The sequence below is a fragment of the Pipistrellus kuhlii genome, unplaced genomic scaffold (genome assembly GCF_014108245.1).
Source record: "Pipistrellus kuhlii isolate mPipKuh1 unplaced genomic scaffold, mPipKuh1.p scaffold_m20_p_2, whole genome shotgun sequence".
In the NCBI taxonomy this organism is placed as follows: domain Eukaryota; kingdom Metazoa; phylum Chordata; class Mammalia; order Chiroptera; family Vespertilionidae; genus Pipistrellus; species Pipistrellus kuhlii.
The window spans coordinates 183304889-183327184 of NW_023425515.1; the positions used below are offsets into that span (position 1 = coordinate 183304889).

The 22296-nt window shown below is 54.3% G+C and overlaps 1 protein-coding gene across 5 annotated transcripts in view; it reads right to left on the reverse strand.

Moving 5' to 3' along the window:
- The window catches only part of EPHB2 (EPH receptor B2), a 183131-nt gene extending 176647 nt beyond the window's left edge, over window positions 1-6484 (reverse strand). The window contains exon 1 of one of the 5 annotated variants that reach the window (XM_036443955.2): window positions 6319-6484. In XM_036443955.2, coding sequence (XP_036299848.1) covers window positions 6319-6379 — 61 coding nt within the window. In that variant the 5' untranslated portion in view covers window positions 6380-6484. The remainder of the gene's footprint in view (window positions 1-6318) is intronic. The other 4 variants (XM_036443956.2, XM_036443950.2, XM_036443953.2 and 1 more) reach the window with 4 other exon arrangements.
- Window positions 6485-22296: the final 15812 nt, after the last annotated feature.

The following is a 22296-nucleotide window of genomic DNA, read 5'->3' on the forward strand; positions in this document are numbered from 1 at the left end:
TTCCTGCTGAGGTTCTCTTCCCCTTTCCCAGGAGCCCAGTATTTTATCTTAGGCCACCAGGGGGGCAGATGTGCCTGCCCAATGGAAAAAAACCTGGGGAGTGTGTTAAAAATACAGATCCCCAACTTCCTAACACCCCAACCCCCCAACCCTGGCCTCATTACGGATCTACCAAATCTCCAGCTAAGTCAGGCTAGCAGGCCAGGCACTAGAAGGGACCAGGATCTTGGTCAGAGGTGCAGGCCAGGCCCGCCACTGCCAGGAGGCCATCCTGATTTCACCCCTCCACCCTCCGAGGGAGCACAGCTCCCTGCCTGGCCCAGTCCAGGCCTCCTGTCACCAGCCAGCTCCATCCACCCCTTCCTGTAAGGGCCGCTCTGTGAGCATGGACCTGACTTGTGGCCCAAACTAGCAGGTGAGCTCTGGGCAGGCAGAAGTGTGTAGCCCAGCAGCTTCTACCCTGGCCCTGAGGCCGAGGGAAAACCCAGAAGGAGCCCAAGTGTGCAGGAAGGACAACTTCACGGGATGGGACGGGCTGGGGGAGACACGGAGGGCTGATCTGTTGCCTGGACAATCCGGATGCCAAAAAGGAGGCCAAATTGGGGCAGAGCCATCACCAACCACATCCACGGGTGCACTGAGGGAGGGGACACCCAGGGGCCGAGAACCATCACCAACCACATCCACGGGTGCACCGAGGGAGGGGACACCCAGGGGCCGAGAACAGCGTGGAACGTTCAGCCTCGCGTGCCTGACCCCTTGAAGCAGTATCCACAGGATAACCCCGAGGAAACGGAAGTCCAGGGACTCTGAGATCCTCGTCCGGAGCACACTGAGCTCGGTGCTGGGATTCGAACCCAGGTCTGATGGCTCCTGAAGGCTGTGTCTGTTCTACCCCACCCTGTCCGTGAAGTCAGCTGGGCCTGCTCTCCACCAAAGCCAAAACCCCTTCTCCCACCAGGCACCTGACATGGACCAGGTACCCAGTGACTCTTTTAAAATAGATGGCTGGATGGAGGAATGAGTGAATGAGTCAGCTTGCCTTTAGATTCGACAGCATTTGGGTTTGAAATCTAAGCCCTGATTTCCTGGTTCAGACGAACCCATGGAAGCAGCCTCCTTTAAAACACGAGAAGCAGCCGAAACCGGTTTGGCTCAGCGGTAGAGCCTTGGTCTGAGGACTGAAGGGTCCCAGGTTCAATTCCGGTCAAGGGCATGTACATTGGTTGCGGGCACATCCCCAGTAGGGCGTGTACAAGAGGCAGCTGGCCGATGTTTCTCTCACATCAACATTTCTAGCTCTCTATCTCTCTCGCTTCCTCTCTGTAAAAAATCAATAAAATATATTAAAAAAAATAAAATAAAACACGAGAAGCAGAAGAAACACACATAAAAGGAAAACCAGTTCCAAATTAATCCCGCTGAAGGTTGCTGGGCCTTAGGTAGAGGTGGAGGATTGGGGTGGGGGTGGGGGGGAAGGAGCCGGAAGGAGGACAGGGAGTCTCCCTCAACCTCCACACGGAAGGGACTTGGTCCAGTACCTAGCTGCTGCCGGCCCCCTCGAATCCTTAGCTCTGGCTGAGCTGGTCTACCCAGCACCCCCAAACACTTCCCTGCAAACCATCCACTGGCTTCTCCCTGTAGGAAGGTTTCCATCATCTCCCCGGCCAGATGGGCCCTCCCTCTGTGTGTGGGTCATTCTCCTGATACCGTGGGACACAATATAATACCGTGTTTCCCCGAAAACAAGACATCCCCTGAAAATAAGACCTAGCGCAACTTTGGGAGAAAAAATTAATATAAGACACTGTCTTAATTTTGGGGAAAACAGGGTACATCCACTCATTCGTCCGCTCAACATTCCATTCATTCAACGCGCCTCAGCTCACTCGTCCTTCAGTGACGGGGTGCTCAGGTGACCGGGCACAGCTCGAGGTACTGGGAACGCCGCAGTCAGCATGGCAGGCAAGCACCACTTCCCTCCCGGCGTGTCCGGTCTGGTGGGCGAGGCAGACACAGAACAAGGATGCTCACACGCCTCTGCTGTGTTTCGGGCGGCGGTGGGTGTGACGAAGCCAGCCAAAGTAGGCAGGACAGAAAGTGGCAGAACTGGGTCTGCTTCAGGAAGCAATCAGGGAGGGCCTCTGGGGAGGTGGCCTTGGAGCTGAGCTCTTTCTACCACAACCATGGACACAAAAAACGAGGCAGAGGATCCTCCTCTGAGAGCTCACAGCCCGGCCGGGAGCAGACAGGCCGGCCTTTTCTGGAGAGTGCAGGAGCGGGTCCGGCCCATCCGAACATCCCACGCACTGAAAGCTGGTGTTTTTTGTGTGTTTTTTTTGCAAACACGTACCAGGCCAGGTCCCTCCATGGCTCAAGAACCTTCCATGGCTCCCCACTGCCCTCAGCATCAAGTCCAAACTCCTTCTCCCTCCATCCCAGCCCTTCAGGACTTGTCCTGCCCTCCTGTCCTCCCACTGCCTCCCTCTGCACAGATGTCCTCAGCTACACTCAGGTGAGGACCCCACCACCACGCCTCCACGTCTTTACACGCAGTTTCTTTTTCTGGGCAAAATTCTCCTCTCCCCCAAGTCTAAGGGGACCAGATGCCCTGCTTTTGGCGGGATAGTCCCGATTTTTAACAATTTGTCCCACGATGTTTTAAAAAAGTCCCGATTTTTTGCCAAAAAATTGGGACTTTTTTAAAACGCCGCGGGCCGCGGGACAAATTGTTAAAAATCAGGACTGTACCGCCAAAAGTGGGACGTCTGGTCACCTTACCCAAGCCCCAAAGTCAACCTCCTTCACTCCGAAAGCACAGTCCGTTAGTGTGACAGGTGGCTGGGAAAGTTTCGTCATCCCAGGGCGAACGGCAGTGAGAAAACAAGGCACATGATAGAGCCATAAAAGGCGGAACAGCCCTCTTGCCTCCCAAACCGCCTCTGCTGCCCCAGGTGGCTCACAGCTTCCTCCTGGCAACACCCTGGCACACGGTTACACTTTAGATCTTGCCAACTGCTTTCCCTATCAGCATTTCCCCTGCCTGCTCCAGGGTCCAGCGCCGGGCCAGCCAGAGAGGAAGGCTCCAGAAAACCGTGGAGAGCAAAAGCACAGAGGACACCCGATTTTCTCTGAACATCAACCTCTGGATTCCATCGGGTGGTTGGTCTGTCGCCGGCCTCTTCTGTGCCGGCTGTGTCCCCTGGGCACTCGCATCCTTCTCAAAGCCCCCACTTTATTTTTTATTTTCAAATATTTTATTGATTTTTTTTTTTTTTTTTTTTTTTTTTTTTTTTTTTTTTTACAGAGAGGAAGGGAGAGGAATAGAGAGCTAGAAACATCGATGAGAGAGAAACATCAACCAGCTGCCTCCTGCACACCCCCTACTGGGGATGTGCCTGCAACCAAGATACATGCCCTTGACCAGAATCGAACCTGGGACTTTTCAGTCCGCAAATCGACGCTCTATCCACTGAGCCAAACCGGTTTCATCAAAGCCCCCACTTTAGATGCTCTAGACATGTGTTTCCCCTGGGAGGGGGCCGTGGTTTGGGGGAGATACTAAGTTCGACATCCTAACCCAGGACTCCCCCACCCCAACACATACCCCCTCTCTCCTCTCACAGGCCCAAGGCTGCGGATTGCCGAGGACCTTAGGCTCGGGACAGCCTGTCACCGCAGGGCACAGGAGGGGGCGGGGAGGAAGTGGTGGCCGCCTGTCGCTGGGTACGGGGAGGCCCAGGGGCTGCCCTCCCACCACCCCAAGCTTCCTCCTGTTTCCACAGTCTGTGCTGCTCCTGGGGGGACCCGGGTGTCTTTGGGGATGTGCCAGCGCTGCCCCTCCGCATCTTTCCACCCCCACGGGCCTCACACGGGCCTTCGAGGTGGACTTTCCCCCGCTCAGCATCTGGTCTGAACCTCACAAGCACCCGCGTGAGAGGACAGGCAGGATGGGCATCATGATCACCCTCGCTTGACAGACGAGGAAACTGAGGCTCAGCGAGGGGACGTCGGGGGCATAGGATGGAACCCCAAGAGATTAGAGGGATCATCTTACACCCGGGAGGCCTCTATAGGGAAGGGAGATGGCCCAGGATCCTATGGGAAATCAGAAGCAGGCCCCCGACCTCCACCTCATACCATCTCCGAACCCATGTGGTCAGCTCCTTGTTAACCCCTAACGGACCAGACTCCTTAGTGACCAGGGGGCAAAGGGAGAGCCTGCAATGAGGTGTGGGGTCCCACTACAGCCCTCCGCCCACCCTGTCCCCAAGTGGCAGCCTGAGCAGCCCTCCCCCACTCCTGGTACGTCAGTAGTCGACCAGCCCCAGGTCCAGGGCCCAGGGTCCGGCCTGGCCGCAGCCTACCAGATACTAACTGCTCCCTGCCAAACCATGGCCGGACAGACGTGGCCCTTCCATCCACCCCACGGTAATTAAAAACACGCCCAGGCTTCTTCCAACGAGAGAGGGGCCAATTTTCCTCCCCTCCAGCACCGCTGACTGCAACCTACATAGCAATATTTATGCCAAGCTCCCCATAATACTGTAAACATCCCAACGTATAGTGGGCCAACGCATGAGTCATTTCCCCAAAGCCAGCGTTAATAAGTGGTACCTCCGCCAGCAGCCGGGACCGGGGCTGCCCTCCACACCCAGGGCCCCCCCGGCACCCTGGAGCCCCAGCGGCCCAGCTCCGGAAACCTGCAGGCGGCCTCCGAACCTCCGGGAGCCAGAACCCGTGGCTGCCGTCCAGGGTCACCCCGTGGCCCCTTGAACTATGGTCACCAAAGCGCTCATGGCTGAGAGAGAAACTGAAGCTATATCATGACCTCCCCCACCGCATTTGAGCCATCCCTCCAGGCCTATCCTACCTGTTCTGAGTTTGGGGGTTTTGTTGTTTTTTGGTTGGATTTTTTTGTTTGTTTTTGACTTGGCGTTGCAAGAGGGGATGAGAGCTACGTCCTAGCCCACGGGACAGAGACACAGACGTGTGTGCATGTGCTTCAGCCCTCAGCCCGTGGAGGCAGAATCCCAGGAAGGGTTTAGCAACAAGAGGATGCAGCGACAACGTGAAGGGAGTTCAGGCTGCAGACCTCAGCCCCGGGTTCCTTTCTGGCCACCCACCGACGCTGAGCCTAGGTTTGTTTGCCCACCCCGTCCAAGGGAGCAGGAATCATCCTCACCCGGCTTCTGGGGGGTGGAGAGAAACGGATTTGGGGAAATGGAACCCAGCTGTGGGTGGGAACGCACTCTGTCCGGCCAAAGTGCCTTGTCAACCGTGCGGCGCGGTGCAAACCACAGAGAGCTGCGTGGAGTGCGAAGTACTCCATACACTGCGAGGCGCGGGGAGGACCGCGAAGTGCTGCACACACGAGAGCCATTATTCATCTCCACGGCTTGCCCCCACAGGCTCGGCCATTCCTGGTGGGCACACCCAGGCCCCACGAACTTTCCCTCCGGGGGCAGCGGCTGGCTCAGGGGGCCTGGCAGCCAGCCCGCCCGCCTGTCCCTCTGGGGGTCCGCGGCTCCGTGGGGAGATGATGGCCCGCGACCCTGGCCAAGGCCAACACATGGCAGGAGCATCTGGCCCGGCCCTGGCGGCAGCTGGAAAGTTCCCGGGCTCCTGTGGCCATGCTGGGCGGTGGCCCGCAGGGGTGCCCGGAGCCCCCGCGCAGGGAGAGATGCCCACGGACCCATCCCCCCGCCAGTCCTCCCTGGGAGGGGACCCCATTGTACGCCGCGGGCGACGGGCGGGCACGGACGGACGCGCGGGGCCGGCGCGCTCGCTCCCTTGCGCTCTGCCAGCCGGTCCCCGCTTTTCGGGGCGCCCACCCCATCCCGCGGGGGGCGCGGACCCGGAGCCCCCACCCGGCCAGCCGCGGCGCCTCCCTCCCTCCCTCTGCTCCCTGCCAAACTTTCCAGCCCCGGCTGGGCGTCGGGCCCCCACCCCCGGGCCGGCGCTCCCTCCACCCGGTGCCGAGCCAAGCCAGGCCGGCGCGCGGGGGGCGCCCGGGCCGGGGCGGCGGGCGCGCGTGGGCAGCCCCGGGCCCTGGGCGGCGCTCGCCCGGCTGGCTACAAAGCCTCGGCGGCAAGATGGTCCCTCGCCCCCTCCTGGCACAGTCCATCCGCGCCCGCCGCTCCGCGGGCGCCCGCGGGGCCCGCGCCTCCCCGCGCGGCCGGCCGGACACACCTCCCTCCCGCGGCGGCCACCTGCGCCCGCCCGGCCGCGGGGCAAACTTCGCGGGGCCGCGGGGGCGAGGGTGGGCGCCGGCGGCCGCCCGTGCCCGGCCGCTCCCCGCCCCCATCGCCCGCTCACCTTCCAGGGCGGCGAGCAGCGGCAGCAGCAGCAGCGCGGCCCCCAGCCGCCGCAGGGCCATGGCTGCGCTTCCCCGCGCCTCGGGCCGCGGCTCCGCGGGGCGCGGGCGGCCCGGGCGAGAGCGCGCGCCCCGGGCTCGGGGGGCCGGCGGGGAGCGGCGGGGCCCGGCGCACACACAGCCGCCGCCGCCGCCGCGCAGCCAGCAGAATGAGCCATCCAGCCCGGGCGGAGCGGGGACCCCGGCTCCGCCAGCGCCGGGCGCCGCCCACCGGAACCGCGGCCGCGGGGGGAGCCCGGCCGCGCCGCCGCCCCCCTGCGCGCCCCGCACCCCCGCTGGCCGCGCGCCCCTCCCCGGGGCCCCGGGGCCCCGCGCCCGCAGGGCCCCCCGCAGGCGGCGCGGGCTCCGGAGCGCGGAAACCCCGGGCGCTCGGGCGCCGGCGGCACCGGGCTCCCCCCCGCGCCGCAGTGGTCTCTCCCGGCGCTGTGGCTCCTCCAGATAAAGCAGCGATTTCAGCCCAAATGTTTCTGAATTTTTATTGAATGCTGCAAAGCCGGGGAGCGTCTGGCGCGGCGGACAGGGGCGCAGGGAGAGGGGACCCGGGGGGGGGGGGGGCGGGTGGAGGAAGGGGCTGCCCGAAGCGGGCGCGGACCCTACCTGTCAGGGCCGGGAGGGCCGCCCCGCACCTCCGCCCCGCCGCCAGGTCCCTGCGGCTCAGAAAGGGACAGGACTGCAATGAATGAGAAAAAAAAGAGGGGTGGGGGGAGTGGAGATGGGAACAAAACAGGCGGCTTTCCCAGGCGCTGGGACTGGGCTGGGGCCTCCGCTTGGGAGAGTGGGCCTGGGCGCTACTGCGGGGCCCGAGGGGTCACTCTTGCAGCTGGCGTGGGGGTGGGGGTGATGGAGGGGTGTGTGCGGGGGTGGGGGTGGGGCTGACAGACCCACCCTCCCGCCTGAGTCAGAGCCAGAGCAGGAACCCTCCCTGCAGACCCTTCTATGTGTCTGTTGGATTTCTCCTCTGTTCATCTTCTTCCGTTGCAATTTTGGGGGGTAAATGAGGCTAATGGGGGGCATCTGGGGGAGCCCTCCTCCTCGCCACCTAGGGAACGGACCTGTCTGTGCGGCCATGGTTTTGTGCATGGCTGTCCCTTCAGGGAGGACACAGCCCCTTGTTCCACCCCTGCAGGCCTGGCCCTGCTCTGACAGCCTTCATCACCATCATCATTAACGGGCTGTGCGGAGGCCGGGTGGGAGGCGGGCCGCCAAGGGCCTTGGGGAATCGTCTCGCAGGGCCCCTGGCCTTGGGGAGCCTCCCTCCTGACAAACAAGCCTTCGCAGGGAGCTGCCCACCCTACGGAGTGGGTGTGAGCGCCCGGCGGAGGTGCAGGCGGTTTAGATTCCGCCTGGGCCTGACCCTTTGTCCCACAAACTATGGAACTAGCTCTGCCATCCCTCCCTTCGCCCCCCTCTCTCCGCCCCCCCTACAGTCCACACCAAGAAAAGGGGTGTGGGACGTGGAGACTCCATCTAAGGTTTGGAAAACTGGGTCACCCTTTGAGGCTCCAAGAATCCAACTGACATGGGTGCCCTCCTGGAAGGCCCCCGGGAGGAAGTGAACCTCAAAAGCTGGGACAGACTTTTCTGGGAAGGAGGCTGAGCAGAAGGGAACAGAGAGAGGGAAAAGGGGGTATGAAGGGGATTCCGTGTGTCCCCCTCCCCCCTTTAAGCTTACACATTCCTCCTTGACTATTGTCAAGGTCCACTGAGGCCCTAGCCACTTTGGTTTAGTGGATAGAGCGTCTGCCTGTGGGCCAAAGGGTCCCGGGTTCGATTCCGGTCAAGGGCACGTACCTTGGTTGCAGGCAGGGGGGGGGGGCAACCAACCAATCAAACATCGATGCTTCTCTCAGCCTTTCCCTCTCGCTTCCACTCTCCCTAAAAGTCCCTGGGAAAACATCCTTGAGTGAGGATTAACAACAACAACAACAACAAAAAGATCATTTTCTGTGGACTGCCTTTGTTTTCAGTTCCTGCTTCTCAGACGTTCCAGGCAATCCCAGTTTGAAACCCTGAGCTTGACCCATCCTGGGGTAAGACTCACTCTCCTGGGCAGAGCGGCTCCAAGCTATTGTGCTCACCAGTGCCAACATCCAGGCGCCCAACCTCTTCCCAATTTGAGGACTATTTCGGGAGCACCTACTATGTGCTAGGTGGGTTCAGCTCTTCCGCTGGTTCTATCTCCCCGTCCTTGCTACGATCCAACCACAGTGGAACCACCCTCCATTGACTCAAACTATACGAACAGCCGTGGCACTCATTAAGGATCTGATACGTGCCACTCGACTAAGCTTTGTTTATCCATTGTCCCCCTTTCTATTATAAAGTTTTTCCCAATCATAAAATTGTGGGGTTTTTGCCCGGCTGGCATGCCCAGTGGTTGAGGGTTGACCTATGAACCAGGAGGTCATGGCTCATTTCCCGGTCGGGGCACATGCCCAGTTTGCGGGCTCCATCCCCATTCTGGGGTGTGCAGGAGGCAGCTGATCAATGATTCTCTCATCGATGATGTTTCTATCTCTCTCTCCCTCTCCCTTCCTCTCTGAAATCAATAATTATATTACAAAATAAATGAAGTTGTGTATTTTTTTACATTGCCCCCCCCCCTTGGTCTTTCAACTCTATGAGATATAAGTGCTGACTTTTTCAGATGATGAGACTGAGGACCAGGTAAGTTAGACACCAGGCCTGTCCACCCCCCGATGCTGATGCCCTGGTGCTTCCCAGGAATGAATCATTTCATGCACTTCCCATGTTCCCATTTCACAGATAAGAAAACTGAGCCTGAAGACAGAAGCCACTCACGCAGCATTATGGGCTTTGAACGGACTAAAAAGGAAAATGATGGTATCAGTGAAATACGGCCCTCCCCTCTCCCATCTCTCCCTCCCTAAACGTCATTTTATTCCCTTTGGGACCCTATAGGCGGGTGACTGGGTTTTGCAGTCTGTCCAGGTCCCTCCGCACCGGTCTCTGTGGCAACGGCCTGTGCACTCGCCCGGCTGCCCTCTCCGCTCTAACTGGCTCGGATTGGACCTTACCCTGCCCCCTACCAGGAGCTTTAATTGACGCGGGCCTCACCCCCCTCTCCGACTATTTGCACTTATTATCTGTTTCCTGAAGAACGGCCCATTGCCGGTGTCCCAGCTTATTTCGATTTGCATCTTATCTCCACCGCCCCCCGCAGATGGCGAGCTCCCTGAAGGCAGTGCCCCGCTCAGAGCTGTACCGGCCAGGGTGGGAGGCCCCCAGCGAGCGGCTGACCCAACGCTGTCCTCTGTGGAGGAAGAGGCTGCTGAGGCTTCATTTGTCTAATGACAACAGCTACTCACATTTGCAATCACGCTTTAACAGTTTACAAAGCAGCGTTCACACCCATCCAACCACGCTGATGCTAATTCAGCCAGCCTACCCTGCCAGCCAGCCTGGCGGGAGTGGGAGCTCCATTTCTCAGAAGGGGAAACTGGGGCCCAGAGCGAGGGAAAAGGTACTTGCCTAAGGACACGCAGCAGGTTTTGGTGGGGGTGGGGAAGGGAGGTGGGAGGTGGAATTAGGCTTCGGTGACAGGATATGTCTGTGCTTCTTTCAATCAAATTTAATTAATTTGATTTATTTTACTTTATTTAAAAAAATATATTTTTTTATTGATTTTTTACAGAGAGGAAGGGAGAGAGATTGAGAGTTAGAAACTTCGATGAGAGAGAAACATCGACCAGCTGTCTCCTACACACCCCCCACTGGGGATGTGCCCGCAACCAGTGTACATGCCCTTGACCGGAATCGAACCTGGGACCTTTCAGTCCACAGACCGACGCTTTATCCACTGAGTAAAACCGGTTTTGGCTATTTTATTTTCTAAAAATATATTTTATTGATTTTTTTTTTTTTTTAATAGAGAGGAAGGGAGAGGGATAGAGAGTTAGAAACATGGATGAGAGAGAAACATCCATCAGCTGCCTCCTGCACACCCCGCACTGGGGATGTGCCTGCAACCAAGTTACATGCCCTTGACCGGAATCGAACCTGGGACCCTTCAGTCCGCAGGCCGACGCTCTATCCACTGAGCCAAACCGGTTAGGGCTCAAATTTAATTTAATAAGATGAATTGGGCACTCTCTACATGCCCATTGTCAGATACTGGGGGATGCTGGGACACGGCCATGAACAAGGCCCATGTACAAGATAATTAGGATAATGGTAAGTGCTAGCAAGACCATAAAGCAGGGTGATGGGATGATGATGGGATGATGGGGACTGGGGGGAGGGGCTTCTCTAGCCAGGGGGCATGGCGGAAGGCTTCTCTGAAGAGGGAGCGTGAAGATGGGGAGCCCACCATGGGAAAGTGGGGGGAAAGTGTTCCAGGCAGAAAGAGCCGCAGATGCAAAGGCCCTGCGTGGGCCTATGCCGGGGGCCTCCTAGGACCAGCAGCTGAGGTACGTCAAGCAGCCGGAGCGTGGAGGAGATTAGGTCATGGAGGGAGAATGTGGGTCGTCTTTCGGCACAGCAGGAAACCACTGAGGATTACAGGTAGAGAGGGAATAGATCCGAGCTAGGGGAAGCAGCATGAGCTTGGTGTAGTGGACCTGGGAGTAGCTTTCTGCCCCCCAACCCATGCCACGGTCCTCCTTGACAACGGGACTGCCGTGGCTTCTATAGCCCTACACTGAGATTCCGGGGTATGCCCCAGCCCTCCCTAACCGGCTGTGCGGCCTTGGGCAGGACACTCACCCTTTCTGGGCCCCACTTCCACAAACCAAAAGGAGCGCATTGGCTGAGATGGTTCATCGGAGGCCACTTCCAACCCTGACTTCCACCGTACTCTGAACTCACCGGGGACCGTAGGACCTGTGTCCTCACCTCAGCCGTCCCAGGAGATGCTGATGAGCTCTCCATCCCTCTGCTTTCCCAGAGGCCTTCTCCCTGAAGGGGAAGGCGGAGGGGCTTCTGAAAGGGAACTGTGCGATGCTGACAGGCAGAGCCCGAGGTCACCGCTCAGGGTACCTGGGTCTCGGCTCCTATCCCAGTGCCCTTTCCCTGCCCAGATGTGGACGGGTGGGGGCACATGGCCCGTGATGGGTCAGATCACACCTGGAGCCAGGCTGGGAGGAGCGGACACGTGGCTCAAGTTCTAGTTCTGCCACTAGTTTGCTGTGTGTCCTCACACAGGCCTCGTCCCCGCTCTGAGCCGGAGCTGGCAGTCACAGATCTCTTGAAACTCAAGGAGTAGCACCAAATACAAGCCCCATATATAATTTTTTATTTTCTCATAACACAAGCCTATGCAATGCCACATGAAAAAGGTACAAGTTAACTTTACTATATTTATTTAAGTTTGGAATTAATTAATAATTCCAAAATATTATTGTTTCAACACATAATTAATAAACTATTTTACAGTCTTTTTTTTTCATACCAAGTCTTTGGAATCTGGTGTGTATTTTATATTTCCGCATCCCTACGTTCCCACTAGCCACATTTCAAGTGCCCAATAGCCACGTGTGGCTAGTAGCCAGTGGTTACCAGATTGAATAGCATAGATGTAGACACTGACAGCAATAATTATCCCATGAAGTAAAAACTGCCCTTTCATAGAGGCCGTCCATACCCTCCGGGGGCACAAAGGAGAAGGAAGGAAGGTCTCCTGGAGGAGTTGGAGGAAAAAAAAAATTTTTTTCTTAATAGCAAATATCCTTCCTCCCTCTTTTAAGAAAAGCATTTTCTACTTATTGGTAAAAGTAGCACAGACTCATTGTTAGAAGGAAGGTACAGAATGGTTAAGAAGGGAAACAAAAAACACGCATCATTTCCCCATCCCCAGACCCACCTCCTTCCAGGCATTTTTCTAGGCATGCGTGCTTTGCACAGAGCTACCCTCTTGCTGTATGCACAGTGTTGTGCCCCTCTTTCTGCCCTCCCCCCGCCCCCCCCCCCCCCCCTAGAAATGTGGAGGGAGCATGGCCCTAGGTGGCTCAAAAACTCTCAGGTAACAGGATTGTTATGGGCAACTCTCCCGTGTCTTCCTGCTTCCCCTGAAGGTAATTGGGAGCGCAGCTCTGCTCCGGACGCTCCTCTTAGCACAGAGGCTGCAGGGATGCAGGGATTGTGGAATGGAGAAACCAAGAGGGGAGGGTTCTCTGAGAACCACCCTGTGCCTCAGTCCTCGCTGCCAGCCCTGGGTCTTTGTGACTTGGAGCCGGACGAGGCAGGGCTGGGCTGCAGCTCCCAGCAGCCAGCTTCCCTACTGCCACCTGGCGGCCCTGCAAGTGAACGCACCCTCCAAGAGTACCCGTGGAGTGGAGGTTGCCCAAGGCAGGAGGTGCTGGGGTCCTGGGTTTCCATTTTTGCCCCCTGGGGGTCTCCACCCCATTGCAGGACTAGCATTCCGGGGTCAAGGTCCCCGAGTTTTTATTCTGGGAAAGGACTTCTTTCCTACTCTCCTTTGAAGGGTTGTAGCTTTGGGAGAGGGGATGCCTGCATTGGAATCCAGATCCTCTTCCTGTGAGCCCCGTGGCCTTGGGGTAGCCGCTCCAAATGTCTGTGCCTCGGTTTCCACGTCTGTAACATGGGCAGATACCGGTATCTGTCTCCTAGAGTTGTGAGGCTGACATAAGATAACACATGGAATGCTTGCTGTTCTTAATTAGTTGACATTGGAGGGAAACTAATACAAAGTATAGGGGATGGATCTTATTTAGTCTCATCCTCTGTCTCTAACTCTGCAGCCACAGGAGGGTTTTCCTGACATTCTACATCTCCAATGACTCCAAGACTTTCCTGCTCAAAAGTCTTCAATGGCTCCCCCTTGCTCCCTGCAATACACACAAACGGCCTGGGTTGGCATTTAAGGCCCCTCAGCAATGGGACCCAGCCCTCCGTGCCAGTCCTGTCTCCCACTCTTCACCTCCAGCCAAACTCTCATCCTCGGAGCTCCAGCAGCATCCTCCGTGCCCACCTCCAAGCCCTTCTTGTGCTCAGCCTCCCTCTGGACCACACTCTCCCTGTCCTCTCTCCCAGAGTATTGCTCATCCTTGTCACAGACCCCCCTCAGAATCCTGCCGTGGGCCACCCGCCCCTCTCTGCACGCCCCAGCAGACCGATGTCACACTCGATTCCCTTCCCCTGTGTTCGTGCAAAGCAGCCTCGCAGCGTGGAAGGAGCCTGGGCTTTGCAGCAAAGGGAGGTATGTGTTTAAGTCCTGTGCAAGCTTGAGCCTCAGTTTCCTCATTTGTAAATGGGTCTGTGATGAGCACAGAATGAGGGGACACTTGCAGAACCCCTGTTACTAGTAGGTGACATGCTTTCCCTGCAAGTTTATGGTCCCTTCAGCCCCTCAGGGCAGGCTGCATCTTGCTCACCTTGGAAACCCAGAGGCCTGACACATGGGTGCTGAGTAATTGCTTCCTGTAGGGCAGTGGTCGGCAAACTCAGTCAGCAGAGCCAACTATCAACAGCACGATTGAAATTTCTTTGGAGAGCCACATTTTTTTTAAACTTAAACTCTATAGGTAGGTGCAATGCTATTAACTTAATTAGGGTACTCCTGAGCTGACCTTGGCTAAAAACTCAAGGGGCCAAAGAGCCGCATGTGGCTCGCGAGCCGCAGTTTGAGGACCACTGCTATAGGGAGTCAAAACTTGTCTCCCAACATCACAAAGAACCTCCTTGGCATTAACAACAGGTCATAAAGGGCTACGCAGGGCCCAGAGCCACAGGACTCACCACTTAGAGCCCAAGAACCGCTTCCTCCTGGGAGCGAGAAGGGCTCGGATTGTGCAGCCTGAATCTGAGGGTCCTGAGAGGGGTGGGCGGGTGTCTGTCTCCACAATGTTCCCACCCATCAGCCTCTTTGATCCTCACAACCATCTCCTGAGCCTGGCAGCCCTCCCCACCTGACGGTGGAAACAGCAGCCAGGAGAGGAAGTGACTTAGCTAAGGTCACCCAACAGACACCGGAACGCTGGGCTGGGAGCCAGGGCGCCGGGGCCTCAGGTTAGGGCCTTGGTGAAGCTGGTCTCTGTGATGTGGGCGAAAGGGCCCTGGTTTAAACATCAGGAGGCCTGTACTTTGTGTGTGGCTGCGGGTGACTGGATCCTTCGAGGGCCTCGGTTCCTCTGGGCGGAGCAGGGCGGGGGGGGGGGGGGGGGGGGGGCTGCCAGGAGGTGAGAGGGGCCGGGAGGTGGGGAACGCCTCAGTAAACGGTGGCGTGCCAGATCCAGGTGAAAGGTTATTGCTGCCGCAGAGCCTGATACGGGTGCTTTGATCTTTGCGACACAGAGGAGCACACAGGTTTTATGGCCCCTTACCTGGCCGGCCGTTTCCCAGTGCGCCTCTTTTCTGGAGTTTGAAAGAGCTGTTTTGATGGGTGCCTGGTAACAGAGGTACAGGGTGGGGTTGCTGGGCTGGGAGCTGGGTGTGGAGGTACTGAAGGCCAGGAGAGCTGTCCCGCTGCAGGCACAATGAGAAAAGACCCAGACTGCGGTGGGCACTGGGGTGGGGAAACCCACTGAGGAGGAAGGCATTCTTTATTATTATTATTATTATTATTTAAAAAATATTTTATTGATTTTTTACAGAGAGGAAGAGAGAGGGATAGAGAGTTAGAAACATCGATGAGAGGGAAACATCGACCAGCTGCCTCCTGCACATCCCCTACTGAGGATGTGTCCGCAACCAAGGTACATTCCCTTGACCGGAATCGAACCTGGAAACTTTCAGTCCGCAGGCTGACGCTCTATCCACTGAGACAAACCGGTTTCAGCTATTATTATTATTCTTTAAAGTATTACATATGTCTCCTTTTTATTACTAATATATTTTATTCATTTTTTTACAGAGAGGAAGGGAAAGGGATAGAGAGTTAGAAACATCGACGAGAGAGAATCATCGACCAGCTGCCTCTTGCACACCCCCTACTGGGGATGTGCCCGCAACCAAGGTACATGCCCTTGACCGGAATCGAACCTGGGACCCTTCAGTCCGCAGGCTGATGCTCTATCCACTGAGCCAAACCGGTTTCGGCTCCTGGAGCTTTCCTATGTCTGCAATCAGATGGGAACGGGCATCCGAGGTCCAGGAGAGATCCTGAGAAGAGGGAAGGAGACGGGGCTTTGAGATGGTGGCCCCATACTTCTCAGCCCTCCCCTGGACAATTCTGTGCGTGAGCAGTGGGCCCAGCGTGTGATGTTTTATGCAAGGGTTTGATATTGATGATGACAGAAGCCGAGGATTTTTAAATTTGGAAAAGCCTCCCATCAGCTCCCCAGCCCTCTCATTTAGAAAAAACAAACACACACTGAGTCTCAGAGAAGGAAAGCAACCCACTCAAGGTCGCAGAGAGCGAGTGGGTGACAATTGTGAGCCGTCCTCGGGTTCTCAGCAGGCTTGGCGGTGGCTTCCGGCTCGCACCTGCTGGGCTGGGACAGGGAGCTCGAGGGGCGTCCCAGGAGACCAGGGCCGTGTTTCTGGGACCATCTCGCGGGCTGGGCAGAGTTCAGCGCCGTAACTGCCCGGGATGACGTTGGAAAGCAGCCAGCTTGTCAATGCCACCTATTAACGAACTGTCTATTGTTTCCCTCTGGGATTAATTTTTAAAAGCAAACTGCACATTTTATCACACATATGAGCATTGAATCTTCTCCATGGCCGATCTCTGAGCAGGGGCCAGACCTTCCTTCCCCCGAGGTTCCCAGGGGCCCAGGAAACCCCAGGGGGACACAGGAAGCGGGGACTCGTGGAGCCAATTCAAACCTCTTGTTGCTGAATTCCAGCTCTGCACCGCGCCGGGACATATTTGGGAGGGGCCAGCAGCAGGAGGAGTGGCTGAGGGGACAATGATTGACAATCAGGAGCCTGTTCTCCTTACCCAGGACATTTCCCTCTGCTTCATTAATATCACAAAAGGACGCCGAGCCTGCATTGGATTGTGGGGATTATGCAAATGAGGCCATGGAAAGGGAGATTTCGGTGTTACTGGTTGTTCTGGCTGCAGTTAAGGCCTGTCCAGAAAACGCCCCACAAGGTAACAGCCGGGACTAGGACCATTGTGGGGAGGCTGTTGTAGGAACCCTGACTTCGAAGGGCTCAGCCTGAGGCCTGGACTAGGAGGGACCGGGAGGCCAGGCTTTCCTAGTAGAGAGGAACTTGGATGGTGATCTTTATAGAAGCTCAACCACAGAACACAGAGCTCAGTTCTTCTCCAGGAAGTTGCAGACGGAGGAGGAAGGGTGAAGCCTTTGGACAGAGTGGTGTTTGAATTGCAGCTCTGGCTGTGTGATCCTGGGTGAGCTGATACCCCTCTAAGTCTTAGTCTCCTGATCTGTGAAATGGGGGCAGTGATAGCACCTGCACAGAGGAGATGTGAGAACGGAACAAGGTGAAGTCCAGTTCATTCTTGGGTGCTTCAATAGTGTCAATCTTACTTCCTTTTCCAACGGTTTCATGTGAACTAAATATAACAATTCATGTAATATAATAGTATTAGAAGTATAAATTATATTATATTATATTATATTATATTATATTATATTATATTATATTATATCTAGAGGCCTAATGCACGAAGATTCATGCAAGATTGGGCCTTCCTTCCCCTGGCTGCCTGCACTGCCTTTGCTCTGACCAGAGCCCCCTTTCACCTGCCTAGAGTCCAGGAGCAGCTGCAGTGGTGTGGAACACCTCTTCCACCCTGCACCTGGCCACTGGGCACTTGTGTATGCAAATTAACCCACCATCTTTGTTGGGTTAATTTCCATAATCACTCCTGATTGGCTGGTGGGTGACACGAAGGTACTGTCAATTTGTATCTTAGTCTTTTATTAGTATAGATATAACACCAGGCTGTATGCACACACACACACACACACACACACACATATCACAGTGAAAAGTAATGTAATAGTGAACAGAGATAAGGACTAATGCACCCCTTTTATGGATGAGAAAACTGAGGTAAGTGAAGAAACTTGCTAAAGGTCATGCAGCTGGAGAGTGGCTGAGCAGGGATGATAAGCAGGTTTCTCTTACCCTCCTCAGTGCAGGGAGGGGGGTGGCAGGTACCTTGGGATCAGGAGATCTGGGGTTCAGAGTTCTGGGCCTGGCTTTCCCTCAGAGTCCAGGGACTGGGTGTTCTAAAAGGTCATCCCAGGAACTGTGGGTGTGAGGAGGCACACGCCTGTTGTGCTCCTGCCTCTGGCTGGTCGGGGGCCTCATTACCAACTGTGTAGGTGCTACAGAAGGGTCTTGACATTCATGAGGCTTGATCTGCCCATTTCCAATTGGGAAACTGAGGCCAGAGAGGGAAAGTAACCCACCCAAGGTAGCAGATGGAGTTATCAGCAGGTCTCCTGTCTCCCAACACAGAGATTTCTTCCCTTCTGGCCCCCATACACCACAAGGGAACTGATTTCTTTCTTTAAAAAATATATTTTTAATTTTTAAAATATATTTTTATGATTTCAGAGAGGAAGGGAGAGGGAGAGAGATAGAAGCATCAATAATGAGAGACAATCATTGATCAGCTGCCTTCTGCATGCCCCACACTGGGGATTGAACCCACAACCCAGGCATGTGGCCAGACTGGAAATCAAATCGTGACCTCCAGGTTCCTAGTTGACGCTCAACGTCTGAGCCACGCCAATACGCCAGTTTTTTAGAGAGAAAGGAAGAGAGACAGTGAGAAAAAACATCCATCGGTTGCCTCCCACATGCACCCAGGCATGTGCCCGGACTGGGAAGTGCATGAGACGATGCTCAACCAACTGAGCCACATCAGCCAGGGCTGGTGAAATGACTTCTCAGCCAACTGCCTCATGCGCTGACGATGTTTGCTGAGCTTGAGTCATGGGCTCTGAACGAGACAGCAGTGTGGGGGCAAGCATGAAGGCTGAGCCACCTTCATACCTGTCTGACCACAGAGAAAGGCCCAGACAGAGAGGGGAGCGCTGGGTCAGGGGCCAGGGGCAGAGGTAAACAGATCCTGGTCCTTGTCCTCTGAGAACTCCCCGTCTGGTGGGTAACCTGTGATAGAACAACCACCATCACAGGTGGCATTTATCCAGAGCTTACCATGTAGTGTGCAATGTGCTTCAGGCTTTATACTCATTCTCTTCATGAATCACTAGCTGATATAATAATAACAATAATACTATTGTACTAATAATAAGTTAATGATATATTAAGAATATAATGATATCACATATAGAATATAACAGTGCCACCTACATAATAATTATCACACACAGACTACCACAGCCATTTTACAGATAAGGGCATTGTGGCTCAGAGAAACTAAGTAATTTCCCAAGGTCACACAGCACTGCGGCAGGTGAAGAGGGAGAATTACACCCAGTTCTGCAGGTCTCCAGGCCTGTGCTCTACTACCCTCTGTTCAATTCAGCAGCCACTGGCCAGACATGGGTGGCTACGGAGCACTCAAAATGTGGCCAGTGAGAATTGAGATGTACAATAAATGTAAAATGCACACCAGATTTCAAAGGTTTAGTAAAAAAAAAAAAAAAAAAAAAAAAAAAAAAAAAAAAAAGTTAGATGTCTCATTGACAGTTTTAAAAAAAAATACCAGTGAGTATACCTGAAATGAATATCCTAGATATATAACAAAAGAGCAATATGCAAATTGACTATCACTCCAACACACAAGATGGTTCCCCCTTGTGGACACAAGATGGCTGACACAAGATGGCCAGCAGGGGAGGGCAGTTGGGAGGGACCAGGCCTGCAGGAAGGGGCAGTTGGGGGTGACCAGACCTGCAGGGGAAGGCAATTAGGGGTAATTGGGCTGTCAGGGGAGCAGTTAGGCATCAATCAGGCTGGCAGCGGAGTGGTTAGGAGGTGAACAGTTTGGCAGGCAGAAGCAGTTAGGGGCAATTAGGAAGGCAGGCAGGTGAGCAGTTGGGAGTCAGCAGTCCTAGATTGTGAGAGGGATGTCCGACTAACTGGGCAGTCAGACATCCCTCAAGGGGTCCCAGGTTAGAGAGGGTGCAGGCTGGGCAGAGGGACACACCCCCTCTCCTGTGCATGAATTTCATGCACCAGGCCTCTAGTCTATAATAATAAAAGCGTAATATGCTAATTAGACTGGATGTCCTTCTGGGACAAAGCCTGGGCTGCAGCCGCTGGATTGAGGCAGCCATGGTGCCTGCGAGGAGAGATCCAGGCTGCCAGGGAGCAGCTGCGAGGGAGGATCAAGGCATCTGTGGCCGCGAAGGCCTACTCTTGCACGAATTTTGTGTACCCCACCTCTAGCAATGAATATAAATCATAGCCCAACCACACTTAAGTTAAAAAGCACACACACAAACACTGGTGACGTGTTGAAATAACGTTTGGGATCTATTGGGTTAAATAAGATACGTTATTAGAATCAATTTTGTCTGTGATTCATACATAATTATATATTTATTCTATCAGTTTTGTTTTTCTTGCTTTTATTTCAGCAAAATCAGTCACTGTGGTGTTATAATCAAGATTTCCCCATAATTTCTGTTCTGTTGGGAATAATGCAAAATTAGACAACCTTTCTCAAATCATTGTACTTCTTAGGCAGTTTTTAATTAGTTTCCATTGGGAAGTGCTTGCTCTGTTGAGGTGATAGCAACAAATCGTCAATAATATCCTGAAAGCAATCGATGTGGGTGAGGAAATGAGCTGTGGGTTTTCTGTAGCAAGCGTAAATGTTGTCATGGGGTGGTGGGTGATAAGTTATGCTTACTGTGAAAAATATTACAAACTGTTTAATTCCTCTTAGAAGTCCTATCACGGATACCCGAGTCTTACTGTCTCTCAGAGCAATATCCAGATCTAGCCCTCGTGTGACTGGTGTCATGCTGGAAGTATGACACCAGTCACATGACCTACAAGTATGCAAACTTAAGAGTGCTGTGAATTATTTAACATTGCAGAATGTGCCTCAGATGCCCTGTCCGACTCTTTCAGACACCATGCCCTTCTTCTTTCCTTAAAAAAAAAAAATAAGTTTACCATCTTATTTTTATTTATTTAAATCCTCACCTGAGGATATTTTTCTATTGATTTTTAGAGAGAGTGGAAGGGAGAGGGAGTGGGAGAGAAACATCGATGGGTTGCGTCCCGCATGCATCCCAACCAGGGCCGGGAGCCTGCAGCTGAGGTCTGTGCCCTTGGCCGGAATTGAACCAGGGACCCTTCAGCCCCCAGGCTGGATGCTCTATCCCCTGAGCCAAACCGGCGAGGACATCATGTCCTTCGTCAAGTACCTCTGGAACCACCAATTGGAACGGGAAGGGAGGCGAGGCAATGGATGCTGGCACCCGTGGGAATGTACTGGGCCGGGCTATCGGAGGGGGAGGACTTAACAAGTTAATTAATTTGTCTTTCCTCTTACGGAAGAGCGAAGGCTTTTCTTCGGCTGCTAAAAGCCCCTCTGTGCTCCATACCAGCGCCCATCTGCCGTGTCAGCAGCCGCCCAGCCCACAGGCCGAGGCGGCTTCGGAGGCAGCCAGCCTTTGTGGGGGGACGCAGAGCAGGAGACGGGGAGCAGCAGTGCCGCCCTCCGCCTCCCTGCAGCCTGAACAGTGTCCCCCAGGAGGGTGGCGAGGCGTGCTGAGCCAGGTGACTGAGGCTGCACACGTCCCTTAAAGTGTTTGTAGCTGAAGCCAGTTTAGCTCAGTGGATAGAGTGTCGGCCTGCGGACTGAAAGGTCCCAGGTTCAATTCCAGTCAAGGGTATGTACCTTGGTTGCGGGCACATCCCCATGGGGGGTGTGCAGGAGGCAGCTGGTCGATGTTCCTCTCTCATCGATGTTTCTAGCTCTCTCTCCCTCTCTCTTCCTCTCTGTAAAAATTCAATAAAATATATTTTTTTAAAAAGAAAGAAAAAAAGAAAGAAAGAAAGTGTTTGTAGACACAGAGACAGGGAAGCATCGGTCAGACTCTCAAATCTCAGAGGGAAGGTAGGGGAAGGGGGAGAGATCAACCAAAGGACTGGTGTGCATGCATATAAGCCTAACCAATGGTCACGGACAACAGGGTGGTGGGGGCACACATGGAGAGGGGTTTGGGGTGAAAATGGGGCGGATGAGGACAATGATGGGATACCATCATCAATTAAAACGTAAATGAGTAAACAAGAGAAAGTGTTTGTGTTTGTGACCCCTGGGTCTCCGTGCCTCTCCCGGGCGGTCTGGTGCCCAAGCCGTGCAGGAACTCCCAGGAGTGAGGGTTCGAGAGCTTTCCCCGTGACACAGCACTGCGGCTCCAGCCCAGCTCCTGGCTCCAGTCATTCATCTTTTTTGTAATTATTTTCTAAAATATCCTAAGACAAATATAATGCTTCACTTCCTGCACAGTTTTCCTACCATTGTTTTTATGAAACATCGACTGTCATTTCAAAATTGCGTTTCATATACTGGCATCGGTCTCAGGGCGAGTTATAAAACTTTGCTTTATTGTGGTAAAAAGACACATGACATAAAATTTACCATCTTACCCTCTTTTTTTTTTTTTTTTTTTTGTTAATCCTTACCCGAGAATATTTTTTTCCATTGATTTTTAGAGAGAGGGGAAGAAAGGGTGAGAGAGAGAGAGAGAGAGAGGGAGAGATAAGAACAATTGATTGGTTGCCTCGTGCACATGCTCCTTGACTGGGCATCAAGCCCGTGACCCTTACCCATTTTTAAGGGTAAACTTTAGTGGTATTAAACAGAGACACAACGTTGTGACCCAGACCTTTGGAACTTGTTCATTTAAAAATTTATATATATATATATATATATATATATATATATATATATATATATATATATATTTTTTTTTTTTTTACAGAGAGGAAGGGAGAGGGATAGAGAATTAGACACATTGATGAGAGAGAAACATCAATCAGCTGCCTCCTGCACACCCCTCACTGGGGATGTGCCCACAACCAAGGTACAT